Source organism: Zonotrichia albicollis, chromosome 1 (genome assembly GCF_047830755.1).
Source record: "Zonotrichia albicollis isolate bZonAlb1 chromosome 1, bZonAlb1.hap1, whole genome shotgun sequence".
Lineage (NCBI taxonomy): Eukaryota > Metazoa > Chordata > Aves > Passeriformes > Passerellidae > Zonotrichia > Zonotrichia albicollis.
Window position 1 is genome coordinate 71,863,847 of NC_133819.1, and position 21,423 is coordinate 71,885,269.

Below are 21,423 nucleotides of genomic sequence, written 5' to 3' on the forward strand. Positions count from 1 at the left end.
TGTTTCTGTTGAAAAAATAAAACCTGTAAAATATGGATGCATTTGCATTGCAGTTAGAGTGGGGTTTTATATGCCCTTGTCTTGTATACTAACAGTACACCAACACTGTAAATTTTCTTGGCTTTATTAATGCAACCTATGTCTACCATTTCTGCTTTTCATTAATTCTGTCTACTACAGAGGTGTCAGGGATTATTTTATGAATCTGACATTGGTACTGGAACACAAAACCCCCATGTTTCATTGTAGAATAAACTGAAAGCATGTTAACTATGCTGTGTTTTGACAAGCGTGGAATCACTAAGTGACAAGTGGTCTGTGTTCACAATGTGTTTGTGTTGAGTCTTGCTTTGCAAAGTTACTGTGGCTTTTCAAAGAGGAGTTTGTGGACCTGAAGTTGCAAATTTTGATGATACAGAACAAACCCAAGGCTTCTTGAAAACAGTTATTTGGAAGTGCAGTCACGATGCACCTGTTACTTGACTAATGCCTTACAGAGTGTAATAAAGAAGGAACTAGGCTCTTCTCAGAGGTTCCCAGAGTTTTGCATGGCCTGGTTTTTGGTAGCAAGGGGGCCACAAAGGTGGTTCCTGTGAGAAGCTGCCAGCAGCTTCCACCATGCCCAACAGAGCCATTCCCTGATCCTCTGAAGATGGACTAGCTGCTGGCCAAAGCTGAGAAAGGTTGGTAATGCCTCTATGATAACAAATTTAAGAAGAAAATAAAAACACACAGTGTTTTTCTAACCAGAGAAAAGGAGGAGGTGAGAACATGTGAGGAAAACGACATGGAGACACCAAGGTCAGTGGAGAAGGAGCGAAGGAGGCGCTCCAGGTGCAGGGGCTGAGATTCCTCTGCAGGCCACGGTGAGGTCATGGTGAAACAGCTGTGCCCCTGCAGCCCATGGGGATCCATGGGGGATGCAGAAATCCACCCACAGCCCATGGGGGAGGTGCTCATGCTGGAGTGAGTGGATGTCTGGAGGAGGCTGCGATCCAGTGGGAGACTGGGTGGAGAGTGGGCTCCCTTGTTCCCAGGCTGGAGCAGCCTGGCCTTGGAGGACTGCACCTCATGAAAGAATGACCCACACCACAGCAGTTTTGGGAGGACTTCTGCTTGTGAGAATGGATCCATACAGGAGAAGTTCACAGAGAACTGTCTCCCGTGGGAGGGCCCCCATGGTCTCACAAGGGAAGGACTCCTCTCCCTGTGCTGCAGAAGGAAACCCCAGGTGATGAGCTGACCAAAACCCCCATGCCCTGTTTCTGCACTGTTGATGGGAAGGAGAGAGGGGTTGGGGGAAGGAAAGGTGTTTAAGCGCTTATTTTATTCCCTATTATCCTCCTCTGATTTGGTTTGTAATAAATTCACTTCGTTCCTCTAATTCGCTTTGTACCTCCACTGCCCTTGGAATGTTTTCTGCCTTCATGACATTGAGGTTCATTAATTGAGTCCTTATCTCAATTCATGAACATTTTGTCAATTTTTTTTCTCTCCTCTGCCCTGCTGTGGCAGGGGAGGCTGGGTGAGCGACTTTTCTGGGTAGCTGGTGTTTGGCCAGCGTCAAGTCGTGACAGATGACAAGAGGCAATGGGCACAGGCTGAAAACATGAAGGTCAGTCTGAACATAAGAGAGGATGAAGATGGTCACTTATGAGGACGGTGAAACGCTGGCACAGGTTGCCAAGAGAGCTTGTGTATCTTCCATTGGTGGAGACAGGTATTCAAAATCCAATGCATATGGCCCTGTGCAACCAGCATCAGTTTAGCCTGTTTGCATAGTGGGTGGGACCAGATGATTTGAAATAGCCAGACAATTCTCTGTTTCTGCAAGGGTTAGCCTGACCTGAGAGCCAGATGCTGGTTACCATGACAGTAATGCAGGGAAGCACAAATTAAGCAGCGCCAGTGTTGCTTGCAGTAGAGGAGCTCTGCAGCACTAGATGGGTTCCTTTTCTTCTCTTTCACACTTTTCCCTTGTACTCCAAGTCATACACTGGAATGTGTACTCTTCAAGGAAAGCTGAGGCTGGGAGTGGCTTGGTAGCCAACCCAGCCTGTTTGGGTTTGAGTTTTGCATCTCTCTCCAGCTGGCAGTCACTGTGCTGTAGTGAGAGCCTCAGAGGTTCTGTTTTCACTCCTCTTATTTTTCACAGCCTTCACTTATGTGTTCTTCCACACATAAAGAACAAACTTCTCAGTAAAGCCAAGTGAATAGCACTCATCTGGACTGCACTGGGGTAGGTCCTGAGGGACAGACAACTAAATCCTGAGCCTGTGGCTTTCAGGCAAGGGAGGGCGCTGATTTTAGAAGCAGCACTTTGTACAGGGAAGAAGATGTGGAAATAGTTTGTTGAAGTGAGATGTAGTTCCAAGTAGAATACCTTCTGGGGAGGTGGAACAAGTTGTAATTATAGGTGGAATTTTGTTGAGAGTAAATGCTTTTCCAGTACCTCCCTCCTGCAGTAATTGGACTGCCACAATGGCTGCAAAACTTTATGCTATTCCTGATGCCACAGGGATAGCACAACTGCTGCCCTCCCAAGCTGTCAGAGGGAACTGATGCTGCCAGTACAGCATGACTTGTTCATTATTGCACATGGGTAAGAGGGATGTGTAGAAGGTTCATTTTTTTTTCACGTTGCTTGTTCACTCTTGAACGAGGTCCAAAGGGATATTTGGAAGGTGCTGTTCTGGGCCATAGCCTCTGGTCAGACTCCTTATTTATAGCATGTTGTGAAGGGTATGTTTGTAAATGCCTGGATGACACACAGAATAGCAGTGTTTGGAGGCCTATTTGAAACCTGGTGAAAATAAGACACAAGTGTGTTAAAGTTTCTCAGCTTTGTCAGTTGGGGTGGTGTGGTGGTTGATTTGGAATGACAAGAATGGAAACATGCTCCAGCTATGCAGATGGCAGGATGCTATAAGAGAACCAAGTAACTCAGTGTCTTGAACAACACAAACACAAGTTCAAGTTTATTTATTTCATTAAATGCAGCTCATGGTAAAATAGTAAGTAAAGCATCAGTCAAAATCAAAATTTCACTGGTGTTTCTGTCAATACCACAAATATCTTTGCTAAGATGCACTTATAAGGTACAAATCAAACATTGGTCATTATTACAGGTGGCAAGGAAGCTTTGCAGGTATTAACCAGGAAACAGGTATAACTAAGTAAAATTAAAAAGAGGAAGCAGATTTAAATTCTAACAGGTTTAGATTACATATCAATAAAAAAGGTGGTAAGAAGGCATGTTGTTAATAGTTTGCTTAGCATTTTTGCTGGTTGGAAATCTCAACAACCTTAAACTAAAAAATTTAGGAAAATGAGGAAAAAAATGCAATGTGATTAGAAGTCAGCAATTTAATATTAAGGGTTGGACAATTTTCTCTCACAGTCTTACTTTTTCAGAAAGCTGAAAGAGCAGGAGAGAATGAATGTGATGTGCTTATATACATGTGGTGAGACAAGGGATGGTAAGGGGCATTCTGAGATTATTCTGAATTTGTATTAAATTTTGTTAAATTCCAACAGTCATTGAAATTTGAAATTAAGGTTGTAAAATAGCATTGCAGTACAAATGCAGGTTTCCCAGTGAGGGAAGGAGAGAAAAAGAGAGCATACAGATTTCTACAAGTTTGGTTCTTTTCTTTTCAGGGTTCTTTATCCTCTCTGCAAGAGTCAAAAGAATGAATTGCATTTCCCTTGTAGTCAGCATTTGACATAGGGCTGTGTGCAGAGAGCTTTTATGACTCCACTTACTTTTAAACAACAAAGCCAGAAGAGCAGGTTTGATAAAAGGAGCAAAATTCTGTGCTTTCTTTTCTGTTTAGGACTGTCTCATTAGGACAATAGAAGGAAACAGTAGAGGGCTGTTCTTTGGTGGCTCAGGATAGTTTCTGTTTGCTGCCTTCTTTGAGGGAGGTTGGTTGGAAGGAAAAGAACAAGCACTTCAGTACAGGTGGCTACATGGCTTAAGGTTGAGATTTTAGCACCACAGTTCACATTTTTTCCATTGAACAGTGAACCTTGGTCGCTGTCTGAGAGCAAGTAATTATTCATTCTACAGGAGAGCAGAATCTACCAAAAAAAAGGATGCTCCTGGACTTGTTGTGTCTGATGAAGAAGTAGAAAGGGTGGTCAACCCTAAATTTCAGAACATAGCTATCATGTGCACTTGTTAGTTCTACAAGGACAGCAGTAGCAGCAGCTGCCTCAGTGCCCTTCTCATCAACTGCAACAAAAGACTTGTGGAAAACCTTGGAGATCATCACTCTATCCTTCTCTGTCATTCCACTGAAATCAGCATTGCTGCTGAAGGCACTGCGCATTCCCATCCTGATCAGATTATCGCTGAGGTCATATCTCTCTTCCATTTCGAATTTAGGTAGGTACAGGTCCACAAGAGTCTCGGTCATCTTCTTGGAGTCAGTCCATTCGGACAGCCTCTCAAATGTCAGTTCTCTTTCCAGCTATCATTTAAGAAAGAGAAGGAATTTGGTTTTTGCAGGGAAAAACAATTCATTAACTATGAATTAATAAATTTTATGACAATGCAATGAATTAAACATTTTAAATAGTAAATGTAACATTTAGCTGAAAGCATGAAAGAAGTTGATTTTACTAATGATCAGAGACAAGGTGTGCCACAAGTATATGAGTCTTAATGCTGCAAAGTTTTGAGCAGTCCCCTTTCCAAATTCATAGCAAAAGAGAGATAGGAAGGGCATTCAACAGCTGCCATCCTCCATGGTAGCTCTTTCCTCTTTTTAAATTCAGTCCTGCTGTGACTAAAATTGCTGTGTGGCACATAGTTTGGTCCAGTTCTATAAAAACAGGTGTTAAAATTATTGCATATATTTCCTTGACAGCTTTGAAACAAAGTGCTTGCAGCAAAGTCTTTCACTGCCACTCTGTATCCTGGGCGCTATGCCACCAGGGTTCAGCTCAGATCAAATGGAGGAAAGCAATGAATGGTATAGACTCCAAGAATTTAACAATCTTGGAATTATATTAACTACAGTAGCAGATCTCATTGTTGTAGCAAATGCAGTCTCACTAAAATTATAGTTTTTTATCGAGCAGGCAAATGGTGGGAGGGGAGAGGGGGAAAAAGAGTGAGAACAATATGGAAATAAACATCTAGGCCATCAAAAAAAGGTATAATTTCAGGAAGAACCTATGACTTTGTATGTGGTGGTGTCTCTCCTGAACGTGCAAGGAAGGGAGATTCAGCTGTTACAGATCATGTAAAATTGGGTGTCAGTCAAGGGGGCTGCTGAAGAGCTGAGCATCTGATTATGCAAAGTGTTGCTCTGTCTTCAGTTCCTGCCAAACTAAGGGTGCTCTTATGGAAGAACTTTCTTGGGATTAAAGAAGTATTAAAGAAAATTAATTCAGCTAGTGGATGAGGTCAAGCAGCATGATAGCATGTCCTCAGATAGGGAGATATTATTGTCAGCCTGCCCTTCTTTTTTTAAATGACTGAGTAGTATACAAAATGGTTGTACCTGTTCAAGACCCGTAGTGTTATCTTTGATGTCATCAGGAAGGAGGATGAACATACTGAGTTCACGTTTCACATATGGCAACTCAATCATTTTGAAATTCATTGCTTCCATGATGAGGACTGGAAATGTTTTTCTCATGTACATCATCTTTACAGGCTTGGTCTTGTTCTGGAAAGTATTTTTTTATAAGTAAGAAATCATTGAATGGAAGGGTGATGATGTCTCAGTGTAGGGAGAGGAAATTTTATAAACTTTTAAAACAGTGATTTATTGTCCATTTTCCAAAGCTTTTCTTGACTGAACAACATTGCTTATCTTGGTGTCTGTCCCAAAGCTTTTGTAGGGGGCTGAAGAGATATTTTTCTCTTCTCCCCAAGAAATGCCTAAGGAGGAAGGGAGTTAGAAATGTCTGGATTGGGGGTATGGAGCATGTGTGGGATATGGCCTTACAACACTCTGGCAGAAAAGCAGCTGTGGTTTAAGAGGATGTGTGTTGTGCAGTTTATCAGTGATCTCCTCTCTCTGGTGATAAAGTTAATTGCTTGGAAAAAAAAGCTGATTGCTTGAGAAAAGATAACTCTAGTGTGAGAGAAAATGAGCTCATGATGAGAAGAGTTCCTGGGAGACAGTCACTTTGTCAGGAGTGTATAACTTCTGTTAACATCTGTATCCCTTCATTCAAGGAAGCAGAACATGTGTATATGCTAACCAGAGAGAAGAAGGTAGATTTTGTGGAAGTTGCACAGAATTCTTTAACTGTGAATTCATTAACATCTCTCCTGGGTACATGCCATTAACCTTGCTTCTAGCCTCATGCAGACATGCAGCAGTTCAGGGCACCCTGTTGCAGCTGTGTTTGAGCAGGAAGGATTGTGCCCAGCCTGGTTGCAGAGCGCAGAGGCCTGGTGCTCTACTCAACCATGACATGCCATGTACTTTCCATCCGTGGAGCCTGGACTCTCAAAATCATGTTTTTACAATTTAGTCAATTTTAGCACTGCTTTACTGAAAAGTTTTAAATGTCTGTAGTGATTTTGGAAACATTAGCTGTTACTTGGAGCTCACTAACATTTACCTGAGCACATCCTAATGTTTCAGTGAGCTGAGAACTGACAGATTTTGCTGCAACCAGCTTTTCACAGGATCTAGTTACCACAGGGCTTCCTAAAACACTTATGAAATGGAAAGATTTCAGCAATAGATGTTGTGACCAGGTTGTTTACAGTAAGAAGGAGGAACTTACCTTGCTCAGTCGGAAGGGTTGCAGTTCTGTATCTTCTGCCTTAAATTTCGCTTCCCATTCTGCCTTGAAGTAAATGGCATTTATCAGGATCAGCTTGGTGGAGTTTGTCACATCTCGTGGACCCAGCAAATTCTTGATTTTGCCTTTTGAAAGCATAAGAGTCAGGTTTCATTTCAGTGTAGCACAGTGAGGACATTTTGATCAGTTTTTCTCTCAGTTCAGCTTCTCAGTAAAAAGTCCATGCCTCAATGCTCTGCTCCCTAAAATGCTCTCCTGAGATAAATCAGTGTAATTCTTTACACTCTCCAAAGCTGTTTCCTGACCTGTCCTCCTGGCTGACAGTGATTTACTCCTCCTTCCAAAGCTGTCTCAGCTTCATGGCAAGCAGCTAGAAGCAGAAAGCCTCACTGACTGGTTACAGCAGGTAGAAGGAGGAGCCCCTCTGCCCAGTGCAGGGTGGTACAGCAAGGCAGGCATCCCCCCCTGCCCTGGAGCACTCTGGTAGGCAGAGGTGCCTTTCCCCTCTGTCTGCTCTGCCAGTGGTGCAGCACCAGGGCACGTTTGTGCCAGCAGACCAGCTGCTTCAGAGCACTGTGGAGTCACTGGGAATCTCCTCAGGGAACTCAATGAGGCCCACATCAGGTGTTTGGAGCTGCTTTAGCGTGCTGCTCTTTGTCTGTCCTCCCACCATGTCTCTGCTCACTGCCCATATCCACTTTGGAAGGCATGACTCAGCTGCTGCAGTAGCACCTGGGGAAGCAAGGGCACCTGCCCAAGGGAAAGGGCAGCCTGACTTTGTGGGAGAGCAAAGATGTTGGGGTTGAGCCCAGCTTACCCTCAGTTTGTTTTTCAACCCAAGTGTTGATTTCCTTTCCTGTCTGTTCTGGTGCTGTCTTAAAGTTAACCTTCTGTGGGTCTGCTTCATAGTAGCTCTTACTGAGCTGTATGTATGTCTGGAAAATAACAAAAAAGTGAGCAAAAAAGGTCTGTGCTAGAGAAATAAGCTACTTTTAGTCCCAAAAGGAAGTTGTTGGCTCTTATACTTGATTGATTCCTTGACCTGAGGACTGCAGGATCTTGCCTGTTATTTTCTGCTGGACTGTGGGTTAACAAGTAAGAAATAACCAAAGAACAGAAATTTCACATCTTTTGTTCCAAGATTTATCTGGAGAAGTGAGGAAGGCTGCATGCATCCTATGGATGTGCTTATTTAATTTCTCATTTACAGTTTTATATATTGAGGGTTCCAATACTAAAGACACATTTCATGTAAAGGGTTGTAGGGATCTACAATACAGTCAAGGGCAATGCATCCTTAAATTCTGTGAGCAGACTGACTGGTATTTTCCAGTTAAGGATATCACTGGAGTCCAGAGCTCCTATTTGCAGTATTCAAGGTCAGCTTCCCAACTGTTCTGTTAATGGCAAGTAATTTAAAAGAGAAAGATTTTTGCACTTTTTCTTCCTCTTCCCTGAGATTTAACTTACAGGCAATAATAGGAAGGTTTTTTCCACGTAAATGCGGTTGGCACTTTTCAGGGAGTAGGTGCTTCTGGGTTTGTTGATGGTAGTCAGGAGCTTCTTGAAGCTAGAATGAATATCTGCAGTTTGCTTGTTCTCAGGATCCTTGGAAAAAGAAACCAAACATTCAGCAATTTAATTTTTGCATCAAGCTTTCAAAACATGCTAAGCAATGCATATAGGAGAGGGATTTAGGTTCCTCTTCCTTTTTATTTTCCCAAGTTTACCATCACTGCAAATTTGCAGAGCTCTGTTCGTGACTGGATTAACTGAATTGTCATATAACAAACCTTCCAGACTACCCCACTGACTCATCCTTTCAGCTTCTGAGAGTCTGAGTGAGTGAAAGGAATTGAACATCATCCTCCTGTGAAGTATGGCTGGGGTTTGTACTTTAAAGAGGAGTGCAGACAATAAATGCTGGACTCCTAAAACTCTATCTGGACATTTTGGTTCTTTATAATGGAATTTCACTTCAAACAGATACCAATTTTCTTCTCTTTGGTCTCCCCCGAGAAGGTCTGGCCACAGAAGAAGCAGCTTCAGCCCCTGCTCCCACGGTGAAATGAAGGACCTGCAAGCAGAGTTTTCAAAGATAAGAAATAGGCATGAAGGGCCTTGTGAGACTTAAAGTCAAATGGGGATCAAATGGTTGTCATGTTTCTCTCCTTGTGATAACTCACTGTGCTATCTGCTGCTTAGGGGACTAATCAAAGGGCTGCTGAAGATGTAGTGACAATAAATCCCATGGAATAACAATGAGTAGCATCATACCCCTCCCAGACCACCAACACTGTGCTCTTATCTACATGCTGCAAGGCAGAACTCCATTCCACAGCTGTTTCTCCCAACAGCAAGAATGGGTTTGTGCAAATCCAAAAGGTTCTCCCCACAATAATAGTACAAAAGTAACCTACCTCTGCCATCTCAGTTGCTGTAGTTCCTTTTGCTCCCAGGTATGTCAGAGCCAGAGCAGCTGATATGCTCCAAGGGGAGAAGAAAATGTTTTTTCCCTTGTTCTTCTCATTCAGCTTGTTGAAAAGATCAATAGTAAAGTTGCCAACTGATGTGGAGACCACTTCCATTTTTACAACCTGGAAAGACGCAACAAACCGAATTGTACTCTTTGAATGTTTAAATTTTTGTACATAGTACACTTTAATGAGAACTATTGCATGTGCAAAACAATCCCTTTAAGCCACTAAAACTAATAGCATAGTTGTGTGTTTATCTTCCACGCAGATACTGGTTGCCACCTGTTAGGAGCACCAATTTCTTTTAGGTTTTTTCCCTCTACAGCTGCAGTTTTCTTTGTGATTCTTTCTGTCTTTGATCTCCAAAGATGTGCAGATTTATAACCTCTGTATTTCTTTCCTTTTTTGTTCTTAACTAATGATTTGTGAAAGCAACATTCACAGGGGAAATTATATGCATTTTTAGTACATTGGTTCACATTTTAGTATGTTCTTTGAGTTTCCCACTACTACATTTGGATCTGTATAGAATTGACAGCTGATACTGCAAAAGGATTTAGGCATAATTTTTAGGCTCATTTGCTTTTCCTGGCCAGCGACCTATTCTGAGTATTACCATGAACAGCAAAGCTGTTGTTTCTATTTAGACTTACACGGTTTATTCATTCTGTGTACCTGCCACCCTTTATGAATGTTCCAGCAATTTTTTTTTCCCCCAGAAACTGCCAGATGCCTTGAGGTTATGACTGCTCTAGGCTCTAAGATATCTACCCAGTAATAGCTGCCTCCTGTAATTTACCATTTAAAAAAACAGAAATGCTTAGATTATTCTCATTGTCTTATCTATGGAATGGAGCAACAAAAATTGTGGGGCAATCTCTGAAGTCTGCAGATATTTATGAAGTGATTGGTTTCCAGACAACTACATTCTTTCTGGTAGTCAGTATGCCCTCAGGACCATGTCTGTACCAGAGTGATTTTCTCTCATTAGAGAACACAACCAAGAGAGCATCAGGATGGGAATTTCTCTTTTTAGCTAATGAATACTCCTCTGAGTCTCTGGCCTGATAATGTGCAGTGCTATGCCTTCATCTGAAGTACAGAATTCTTTTATCAAAATGAAGATTTTACTTGTAATGCAGTTGCTGCCCTAAGAAAACTTTCCTGCATGTGAATAATTCTGCCCCAAATTAGCAGTTTTCCATAGGCTTACAGCATTATTTTCTCTAATGGTTGACATTTAGAAAAATACAAGGCAAGAATAATGCATTATTACGCAGGTGTATTATCATTTATCCATACAGTCACACATGGAACAGATTGCATTTAAAAACACCATAAAATTTACTTAAATTGATTTAAGTATTTACCTTTAATCCTGTGAGAGAGAAGACTTAGGTCTTGTCCTCAGTCAGGTTCTGCATGTGTGTGTTAAGCAATTTTTAAATTAGGGAACACAGTACTGTTTGCCCCTCCCTTTCCTTTTTATCTGCATCCAGGTTGTGCCCACCTACCTATTACAGTGGCTTTAGACGGTCACTGGGGTGAGAGAAGGATGAGAATCTTGTTTCTTGATCAGAAGGCTTGATTTATTTAAATAAGATATATAATACATTATACTAAAAAGAATAAGAAGAGAAGTTGCAGAGAGCTGCTCAGCTAAGAATAGAATAGAAGGAATGAATAACAAAGTTCTGTGTCCAGGGAATCTGTCTCTGAGCTGCTCCTATGATTGGCCTTTAATGGTACACATGGAAGATGAGCCAATCACAGGGGCACCTGCTACATTTCACAGCAGCTGATAACAATTGTTTACATTCTTCTTTTGGGGCTCTGCTTCCCAGAAGATGGACAAATGTGAAAGAAAGGATTTCTATGAAAAAATGTCTGCGACACCTACCCAAAGTTCCTTTCTACCACATCCCCAAAAGATCTTACAAAGTTTTGGCCTTTTTGTTGACCTGGTCACTTTTCAGATTTAGAGATTTCAAAAGGACAACGGAATTAAAATCCCAAGTCTGTTGTTGCACCACAATAGCCTACTGACAGGATAGCAAAGCAAGTTGCTGATTCCGAAGGTTTTCTGGTGCTGTGGAGATAACTGCTGTGTTGTTTTAAATAGGTGAATTTTGAAAAGATTACACAATACTTTGTTTTGGTTTCTGGATTTAAGCAGATATTGAGGGTCTGATTCTCTGCTCTGTCACTCCTGAGTTTCAAATGCAGTACCTCAGCATAAAACACCAAGTTTAGTGATTGAATTGGACACTGGGAGTCCAGCTTCAGGCTGAAGATTGTTAGGAACACAGAGACAAAGCTGTGAAGGAGGGCAAGGGAGGGAGACCCCACTGGTTGGTGAAGGAATCTCATTGCAGTCATGGTTGGGAATCATTTGAGACAGACACTGCAAAACCCTGAGTTGCTGCACAGCAAGGAGGAGGGCAAGAATTGAAACAGCTCTGCTGGGAGGGCTCAAGCTAAGACAGAGAGACACAACAGAGGTAAACATGGCACAAGAGCTGTCACTTTGAAGTCCCAGAAGAGACACAGTGATGGAAGAAGAACAAGGTGGTAACAACTCTAAGACTCTAGAGGGCAGCGGAAGGAGCAGGAAAGGAAGGAAATTGTACTGTTTGCTAAGCATTGTATTGCAAGCCTGATTACAGGAATACAGTGGCTCAAGAATTCTAAAAAATGTCAAAAATCAGTGTTGTGCAAGGCAATGAAGAAATGCCAGAAATTAAACAAGTGCTAGTTTTAGTATAGTGAGTACATCCTCCACAAATCTGGATAGGAGAAAAGTCAACTGAATCGTTAGGTGGTGAGAAAGCCCAAGCCAGGAGACTGCCAAGTCCCAGAGATATATCTGTGAGCAAGATAATTGCCTTTGCTAGTCAAGATACAAGGAAGCCATACAGGGTAAGAAAGGGAGATTGCAAGGCAGAGTGGCTCTTGAAAAGAGAGGAAAAAAATCACAGATATTAACTGAAAGGAGCATCCAGAGATCAACCTCCTGCTTGGAGCAGGGCCATGGGTAGATAAGGTTAGCCATAGCCCTTCCAAGGATGAAGATCCCACAACATTTCCAGCACTGCTCTTCACTCTGGGAAAAGGTTGTTCCGTTATGTACAACTCACTTTTTCTATGTTGTGGCTACTGCCACTCAGTAATGATATGGCACTGCCAAAAGGACATCAACTGTGTCATCTTTGCAACCATGCTTAAAATAGTGAAGGAGAGAGAAAAGGTGACTCGTATTTCCATTGACTTTAAAGGCCTGAGTGAGTCTGTGTTCATGTTGTCATAGTTTTGTTTCTCCTTGGCCTTCCAGGTGTGACTTTTCTGTCTTTATTCCCAAGGGTTATCAGGAAGTGCTTAAGAGGCTTGTCCTCATGCTGCTCTTCCATGAGGTGAAGGGCGCATGGCAGAATTGGACTGAATGCTCAGGGATCCAGTGTCATGTTTCACAGCTGAGACAGGCAGAAGGCATTTCTCTTGGGACTCTAAAGGGATAGAGCACGTGCTTCATAACACTTTTCCTACGTTACCTCCCATTTGGGAAGCAGAGCCAGAAGGGACCCAGGGAGCAGCTGACCACTTGAATGAAAAGAGAAAGGATGCAGGGACAGTCAGCTGTCTCTGCCAGGAGAAGGGAGTTCTGCTGTTTCAAGAAAATGTGTTTGTAGTAAGATAGCTGTTGGTGTGTGCAAGTCCTTTAAGAAACCTTGTCCTTTGCTGTCTGTTGTGAATTCATATATTCAGGAGCATTCCCTGCAAACATGCATGATTGATCAGGGCACTCTCTTAGGAGAAAGAGTATTGACAGGAGTAAATATGACCTGGGAGATTGATATTCATCTTCCAGAAAGCACTTATGGCCATTAGTATTGCTTGTATTAGCTGTAGACTTGGTTCTCCCATTTTACCTTGTCTCAAACCAGTGAATAAGTGGCAAAGTAAAATGAGAGCAAAGCAGTACAGTGCTAGGCTGGACATAGTGTTGTAAGGGTGAAAGTTTACAAAGGAGAAGGTTGTGAGGCACATGTGTTTTATTTTCCTAGTTCTATAGTGCTGTTAAATATTTTCCAGTTGCTGCGGGACAGAGATTAGAAAGTACATGTGTTAACCACTTTTTGAGCAAAAAAAACAAGCACCAGTATCAGGAACAAAGGTGATTTTGCAGGTTTATTTCATTGCCAGTTCTGCCAGGCTGCAGTTTTTTACCAGAGTTGGTAAAAAACTGACAAGACCGTGGGTGAGTAGCCTGCTTTGGGGATCAGCATGAGCTGAAATCAATGGAGATGCAGCAGCATTCTGCAAGATTTTCCTGGGTTTTCATCTTCTTAGGTATCAAAACTTTAAAGTTACTGGTTGAGCTCAACTCAGTCCGTTCTGAATTGTCAAAGTTCAGGTTCAGAAAGTGCTAAAAAGACACAGTCATGTTCTTCTTTGCACAGTTGGGTACTTAGAGTGTGCAAGTATTTGGGGGGGGTTTGCCAGGAAAATGAGCCAGAGGCATAAATTTGAGGTTATTTTTCATAAATACTCTCTTCAAACATTGAGAGATTTGTCAACAGTACAGGAAAATTAAGAAGTGCACAGGCTATTGAGACGTTCTTTTTGGTGTGTATTTAGTTCATTTTTGTTGTTGCAATAACCTGTTTAGTAATCGAGCTTCTAGGGGGAAGAAAACCTTCCCAAGAAGAGGATAGTCTTAGTCTTGTTGTGCCTGATAAAGAAAAGGAAAGGGTGATCTGCCAAAAAGATAATAGTAGCACCAAGACTTCGTGATGCCAGTGTTGCCGCACTGGCAGCAGCTGCCTCTGTGCCTTCTTCATTGACTTCCAGGTAACACTTGTGGAAAACTTGTGACAAAAACAGATCACCAGTCTTGGACATTGCTGTGAAATCAGCTTGACCTTCTGTGAAGGCATCTTGTATCCCCATCCTGCTCAAAGTAGATTTGAGGTCATATTTCTCTTCTAACGTGAACCTGGGCAGATAAACTTCCATGTTCATTTTCTCCATTAGTTCTGGATTTGTCCATGCAGACAAGTTTTCAAAAGTCATTTCTCTTTCTAGCTGCAGTAAGTAAAAAAAATATCAGAAAATTAAAATATGTTCAAAAATTTGGGCTATTTCTTCTTTTAAATGGAGAACTTTTCAAGAGGTTGTAAGAGTACAAGAAAAACAGTAATGAAGCAGCAGTTTGGAGATATGTTGTTCTAAATGAGAATGTTGTTCTATAATATATCAATGCAATTTTTGAAATGTTCTCAGTAACTGTCAGGGAATATAGTAGAGCTATGATAGTCTGGCTGTTCTTCTCTTCCCAGGGCTGTCTTCCCCACATTTTAGAATTCACTGAAAAGAGCTTTCTCCTGCCCCTCAAACAGCACCTTAAAAAATAAAATTTCTTAAGGGTTTGTTATCCAAAGGCAGAATCTGGCTTTTTACAGAAGGTGGCAGTATCCATACATATTGGTTCTGGACATCCTGGAACATAACAGAGGCTGCCCAATTTTTGGTGGGTTTTTTCCAGATTGAAATCATATCTGTCTGAATTGGTGTGGACAGTGGATCTCAGCAGGGCTGGTTTTGTGTCCTCATTTTTGTTCTGCTGGAAAAGAGGTAATCCTATGGGGTTTGGGTTACCTGTTTCCAGGACTTATGAACTTTAGCAACCACAGACATGCTGGCTTCCAAGACTAAGAAATCTTGTCTGAGCTTCAAGAGCTTCAAGCTCACAGTACCAGACCAGATTTGGGATTTGCTTTACTTTGAGCCTCATCAGTATCCTCCTTCCTAGAAACATGACTACAGCCTGGTCTTTTACCTCACGCATGCATTAAGTAGTTAATGACACACTTACTTTTCCACAGTAATTATGTTCTCAATTTTTTACCTTTTGTAAGCCGGAGATGTCACTTGGTAGCAGGATGAACATGCTGAGGTCATTATTGACGTATGGAAGCTCAAGAACATCAGCCTGAACTGATTCTATGTAGTTTAAGTTAAATTTATCCCTCAGGTACATCATGGGCACTGGTTTAGTTGTATGCTGCAACAAATCAAATGGAACGTTTTACATTTGTACTCTGAACAGTAGAAGGACTAAGTTAAAGTAGCCCTGTTTACAGGCTGCCCAATGTGTCTGAGACATCCTAATGGGTAGGACACAGAACACAGGATCTTCAGAGGACCCCTGCCAGGCACTGGGAGGCATGGCATGCTACCTGAGATGTCTCAGATGACACCAATTGTAGGAAACTGTATGTCACACTGATTTGCTGAATGGTTAAAAGTGAAAATGTAAAGAACTAAACCATACAGTTTTGTTCTCCTCTATTTTTTTCCTGCCTTTGGAGAATGGAAGCTTTTTTGAAGTCAGCTTCTGATAATTTATTTGTGCCTCAGGGCCTGGTATGTGTGTGTAGTTTTAGTGTTGAAAGTGTGGTGAAATAAATATACTGAATGCACTGTATGCTTTAAATGAAATAACTATACTGCCACATGGATTTAAAGGGTGACAGGATTTCTCCCTCCCCCTCCTCTACCCCCATCTTTTTCAGGTTTTTCCCCTTCAGTGTAGAAAATAGGGCAGTATATTGCCATACCATGTTTATTCTGAAAGGCCTTTGCCTGGTAGCTGCAGCTTCAAACTTTGTTGCCCAGTTTCCTTTGAAGTAGAGTGCATTTATCAGGACTAGCCTGGTGAGTGAATCTACTGATCCAGGAGGCAGCAGATTCTGGATTTTACCTAGAGAAAACAGAGGGACAATCACACATCTGTACAGTTTCACTATTTCAGTCTAAGAGCTGGCACAGTTTCTGGGGATATAAACCAGGGAAATTTTAAGTGCTGCCATAGCACTCATCCAGCTTGAGATTATTTGCAAATATGTAGTTACTAGGGTAATTTACAAAGAAGAATAAGCCATATTCCTCACACACTGAGATGGAGGACACTAATTTTAGTAAGAGCTTGTTGGGAGATGAGTAATTTAGGAAAAGTCTGATTTACCTTTCTGAGGCGAATTGTTTACCTGCCATGGGCCCCTTGGGCACAGAGAAGCCAAAATGACTCCTTTTTGATTTGGAGAGGCTGGAACTCACCTTCAGTCTGTTGTTCAACACTGGAATTGATGTCTCTCCTGACTGCATCTGCTGCTCCCACAAAGTTGACTGATTGTGGCTCTGCACCGTAATATCTCTTGGCTAAAAATAAGTATTCCTGCAGGGCAGTAGAGACACCTGACTTAGGTTTGCTGCCTGCCAATATGAGTACTACTACAGCCAGAGATGAAAATTACATGGGCACAAGCATCGTGTTTTCTCAAAGGAATAAAGTGTTTTTTAGTGGAAACACTTGATTTAAACATTCTCATCTAACCACATCTACAAATCACTCTGAAATTAGATACACATCCCAAAAAACTAAAATTTTAGTGGCCAAGTCTAAGGAAAAGTATCATAGAAAATATTAAAGATAATAGCATAATTTGCAAATGTAGCAAAAATATTTAAAAGTATATAGCTTATGTTGCCATAGGTTGATCATGAAAATTAAATGATACTGCATAATCTAAATAGAAGTCTTACCTTACTGAAAGGCAATGATTTTTCTCCATATAGCTGGTTGACACTTTTAAGTAGGTAGTTTCTAGTGGGTTGGTTGATTTCAAAGCTGAGTGCTTTAAATCCAGTATGGATATTATCTGATTTGCCAATCTCTGTCTTGGAGAAATAGAAATAAAAAGGACATTATTCATCTGTTGAGTAAAAAATCCTGTTTTTTTTCCTTCACACTGATCCAAGTAAAGTATTTCTTTTTGGGTGATCTGTTACCTATATTACAACAGAAGAGGTGCTCTAAACTGAGCGTCAAATAAAAGAATCATTTTAAAGTATTAGAAGTTGCAGGTGTGGTATAGACACACATAGACATTCAGTGTGTGGGTATCTTGGAATGTAAGTGTTAAGAGCCTGAATTATGTAAAATATTTAAGCGTTTAGAAGTGGATATTGTGAAACTTTGGATATCCAGAAAACAAAAGTCAGAGAGTAATTCTTAAACAATGCATGAGATTTGGCTCTATCACTCCCTTAATTTATTAGGATTACATGGAAGGTTTGCCCCTAAATTTCTTAATGTCTCTCTTAATATTTTATGGTTTGGGTTTTTTAATGTTTCAGTAATTGCAGTAAATTCTCTATATTGAAGTGACAGGATTAAATGACTGTGGGTTCAGAGTCTCCAATGAGCTCAAGGAATAAGCTGTGAATTAGTAAATTAAAAATCTGCACCTGTGCTGTATTCATCTCATCATTATATCAGAATCAGAGGCACGAACAGACCTTAAATCTCCAAAGTGTTAGAACCCATAGCACTACCCATAGGGCTACCCACAGCACTCTGTAATTCTTACAGTGAGGGCAAGTGTTACTCATGAGGAACAATCCCTTTCCTATTCATGCAGTGCAAATGAGATGTTGACATAACCCCTAAAATAAATCTTCCCACCATGGGATTTGGCTGCGGGATGAAGATCCATTCATCAAAACTAGCAATAGTTGGGGTTTTGTGGGCAGACTTCAGGGAAATAGCTCAACCCCCTAGTGAATAAGGATGACGGGAAAGAGCAGGGAGAAGAGTTTGTTATCACAATCTTTGAATTATAAACTAGGAAAAAGCCTTTACTGACTCAGAGGAATTACATTTGCCCTTTTTTATTGTTCTGCTATATTAAATTACATACAAACTGGGACAAAATGCCTGCCAGTATGACAAAGGCTTATCTCAGGAATAAAATTATTCTCATTTCTCTTAGATTTATTGCAGGCAACTGGTCTACTTTGGAAAATCCCAACATGTAAATTTATACTGTTAACTTCTCAACTGACATGGAGGCTAATTTCTAAAATATATCAAGAACAGGTAGCGTGGAAAAGTTAATGTTCTGGTTTTCTTTGTCTTGATGCTACAATCAAATGTGTGGAAGAGTGTCTCTTTTCTTGGGATTAGCTCTCTGAGCTAAGAACTGTGCTAGCTTTTAAATAGTAATAGTTTGAGAAAGAAATCTGTCCTCAGAGCTAAAGGAAAAAGATCGGAAGATCTATTGATCATCAAATGTTAAATTTTGCAATTTGAGGTTAGATTATGCAATTCTGTGTAAAAGGGGGAAGCATGCAATAAGCGTTGCATTAGGGGAAGGTGTCACACAATGCCGCACCAATTCATTTTGTACACTAAATGTGAGGAAGGCAAACATAAGCAAACACAAATGTGGAAGGAAAATACAGGAAAAAATTTGGCCATGCCCATAGCTTGAGCACCAGTTTGGGTGAGATACCTTCTGGAAACATGCACGTCGATTTGATAGACTGTCTTCTGTTCTGGCATAGACCTGCATTCTTATGGTTGTGGTGACATTTTTGGCTTCTTCAGCTTTGTTGAAGTGAAGTACCTGTAGTGGAAAAAGCAATAAGAAATGCAACAATAGAAAATTTGCTGTTTCAGTGATTTTTTTCTGTGACATCAAGGGGACTGGTAATGATGACAGTCAAGCTCAGATTTTATTCTTGTGTCGAGTCCTTACTGAATATGAAATCTTTGTCTAGGTCTCAATGCCCATGTGTACAAAATGGCTTGTGCAAACTAAGCTGAGGGCTGCAGGGCAAAACTCTTACTACCTGTCCTTTGCTGAGGAATCTGCCTGCTTTGAGTTACGCCCTGAGATGACCTGTTAATACCTGGAAAGCGCCAATTACCCCCAGATGGATTCTACCAAAGGAGAAGTCTTAATGGAGCTCGGCTATGTATTAAAAAGCCGGAAAAGTGTGCAGGCAGTTCCATGCCTTAAATCCCTTTCTCTGGACTTGTTCACCTTAACCAGACTACAAAGGGGTGCAAACAACCTTGGAGCACTTTTCAGAAAAGCTGAGTCTTTTGTTTTGTTTTGTTTTCCCTGCATCCTAACAGAAGATCACTCCTTTTTTACCCTGCTGGGTCTCTTTTGTCCTATAAATCAGGAGTTAGATCACTGCAGGTGGGACAATTTCTGCCACAGCAGAAGCAAACTCACAAGCCTCCCTTCCTCCAGCAGGAGCTGGGTACCTGCATTAGGTGTTTAACAACCATGCATTGGGACTGTTCTCACTGTCTCCTGATGACACTACGAGCTTTGAACAAGTATGACTTGGCAATTTCAGTAAGTAATTTTGCCTGTAAAATACCTACCCCAAAGAAAGGGTTGTAGTCTCAACATAGTTTTTCTCTAATCTTGTAGATGTGAATTTATGTTAAGCAAAGTGTAAAACTTGAAATAACTATAGAGGAGAGACCCCAGAACTCTTTTCCTCTGTTTCAACACAGCAAATTTCTGGCATGGACATTACTCCAAGAAATCAACCCTTTCAGACAGCTACTTTTGAAGCCCAGACTCACCTTTGCCATCTCATCTGCAGTGTTACCTTTGGCTCCCAGATAAACAGTAGCCAGGGCAGATGAAATACTCCAAGGAGAGAACAAAATATTCTTGTCACCATCTTCCTGCAATTGCTGCTTGAAAAAGTCAAGAGCAAAGCTTGTGTTTGCTTTATTCAACGTATCCATTGTCCTGAAGCTGCACAGAAAGACAGAAAAGATGCTATTAATGAACCACTAACTGTGATTGCTATTTGTTTAGAAGCTCCTCTTCACTGTTTGAACTTTTTTTGTGATTTAAAGGCTTCCTAACAATGTTTATATAAAGAGTGAGAAGCATTAACTGTTATAAAGTCACACAAAGTTTAGCATGTCCAGTTTCACTGATGGCAACACCTATCATTTTTAGGGATGAACCAGCCTCTAGCTGTGTTTCATGTTTGTTCACCAGGAAATTCATTGCACTGCCCTTTACTGCATCTTGGAGTGATAGTTGATAACAAATTTTGATTTTTTGATTACTCAGCGAAGCCTGGGCTAGATACCACCGAAAAACTGTCTCTTAGGACAAATTTTATACTTCAATTTATTCAAGAGCCTTTTGATACTCATCTTTGTAGTGAACAAATACTCTGGTAACAGGAGCAGTCAAACTATTCCTTTAGGTCAAGACAAAACTCATCTTCCTATACTTGAGCAAGCACTGGCACTGCCCCAACTATTGCATGCTAAGCAACCTGAATTACCTTTCTGACTTTTAAAAATGTCCTGCAACCCTGTCTTACACCACTAGCCCAGATCCCAGCTTCCCAGTTCTTCTGCAGTAGAGGCTTTCTATATTCAGCAGACCACAGAGGCTGCTATTTGTTATTTGCCTTGCGGGCTTAGCTGAGGGTTCTAGTCAGGGACTAAGAGCTATTTTGGTTGGTATAGGATGGCATTAGAATAAAAGATAGTTTGTGACCCTAATAGCTTGCAAACCAGGAGCTAAACTGGTACTTCTAAGCACTAAAAAGTACAAGAACAAATTACCTGACTTAGGCAAACACAATGGTTCTAAGAGTGCTGGGATATATATGCTAGTCAGTGAGCTCTAGAAATTATAGAACTCTGAACAATAAGCTGTCTTCCTGTATGTTTTTAAGACTTTCATCTTATAGGCTATGCCTGTGCAATCTTAAGTTAATTACTTTCCCCAAGGATTAGTTGTTTCTAGTTCAGATACCCGATTCTTTTTTTCCTATTTGTCAACAAAGCAATATCAGCCAAGAATAAGTAAAATAAATAGTATCTAGAAGTCATTAGAGTACCTTGTTTTGCGTGGGGAGAAAGCCTGCTGCTCTGGGTGTCTCCAAGGTTTCTGCAGTTGACATGAAGGGTAGGATGAATTTATAGTGCGCCTGGCCGGTTCTGCAAAGGTTCTTATGACTCATGACTCTGCAATGAGATTTGCCCTATAGGCCACATCCCTGTGGAAGAACTGAATCACCTCAGAGTAGGATGTGAAGTGTTGGTAAGAATGATACCATAGAAGAATTTTACAAAAGTGACAGCTTAAGTATTTCTATAAACACTTTTGTGGCAACAGGCTAGTAACAACTTGAACCCACACTACTTTGAACAATCTTTCCTTTGTGGTTTGGAGAGTTTAAAAAAAGGCAGTCACTGACCTACTTATTTTATGGTTTGTATTACAGAATTTATCTCTGAGAAACAGACAGACAAAAAAAAGAAAGGGACTTCATA

General features: G+C 41.0%; 2 protein-coding genes across 3 annotated transcripts; both read right to left on the bottom strand.

The window, feature by feature from the left end:
- Positions 1–2,957: 2,957 nt before the first annotated feature.
- Positions 2,958–10,699, bottom strand: LOC113458571 (heterochromatin-associated protein MENT). The gene is made up of 8 exons (XM_026790262.2): positions 10,622–10,699; positions 9,195–9,371; positions 8,765–8,851; positions 8,245–8,382; positions 7,592–7,709; positions 6,757–6,899; positions 5,514–5,681; positions 2,958–4,475 (listed from the first exon to the last, which is right to left on the bottom strand). The coding sequence occupies exons 2-8, from the start codon at positions 9,360–9,362 to the stop codon at positions 4,062–4,064; spliced, it is 1,236 nt and encodes a 411-aa protein (XP_026646063.1). The 5' UTR covers positions 9,363–9,371; positions 10,622–10,699; the 3' UTR covers positions 2,958–4,061.
- A 2,737-nt stretch (positions 10,700–13,436) lies between these two features.
- LOC102063990 (serpin B10) lies at positions 13,437–21,215 on the bottom strand. Of its 2 annotated transcripts, XM_026790261.2 has the most exons (8): positions 20,988–21,215; positions 19,699–19,876; positions 18,605–18,718; positions 16,854–16,988; positions 16,368–16,485; positions 15,869–16,011; positions 15,157–15,312; positions 13,437–14,333 (listed from the first exon to the last, which is right to left on the bottom strand). In XM_026790261.2, exons 2-8 carry the CDS (start codon positions 19,864–19,866, stop codon positions 13,929–13,931), a joined length of 1,239 nt encoding a protein of 412 aa, XP_026646062.1. In that variant the 5' UTR covers positions 19,867–19,876; positions 20,988–21,215; the 3' UTR covers positions 13,437–13,928. The 2 variants fall into 2 exon arrangements, with proteins under 2 accessions (XP_026646062.1, XP_074384486.1); XM_074528385.1 differs by lacking the exon at positions 20,988–21,215 and having other exon boundaries at positions 19,699–19,933.
- Positions 21,216–21,423: the final 208 nt, after the last annotated feature.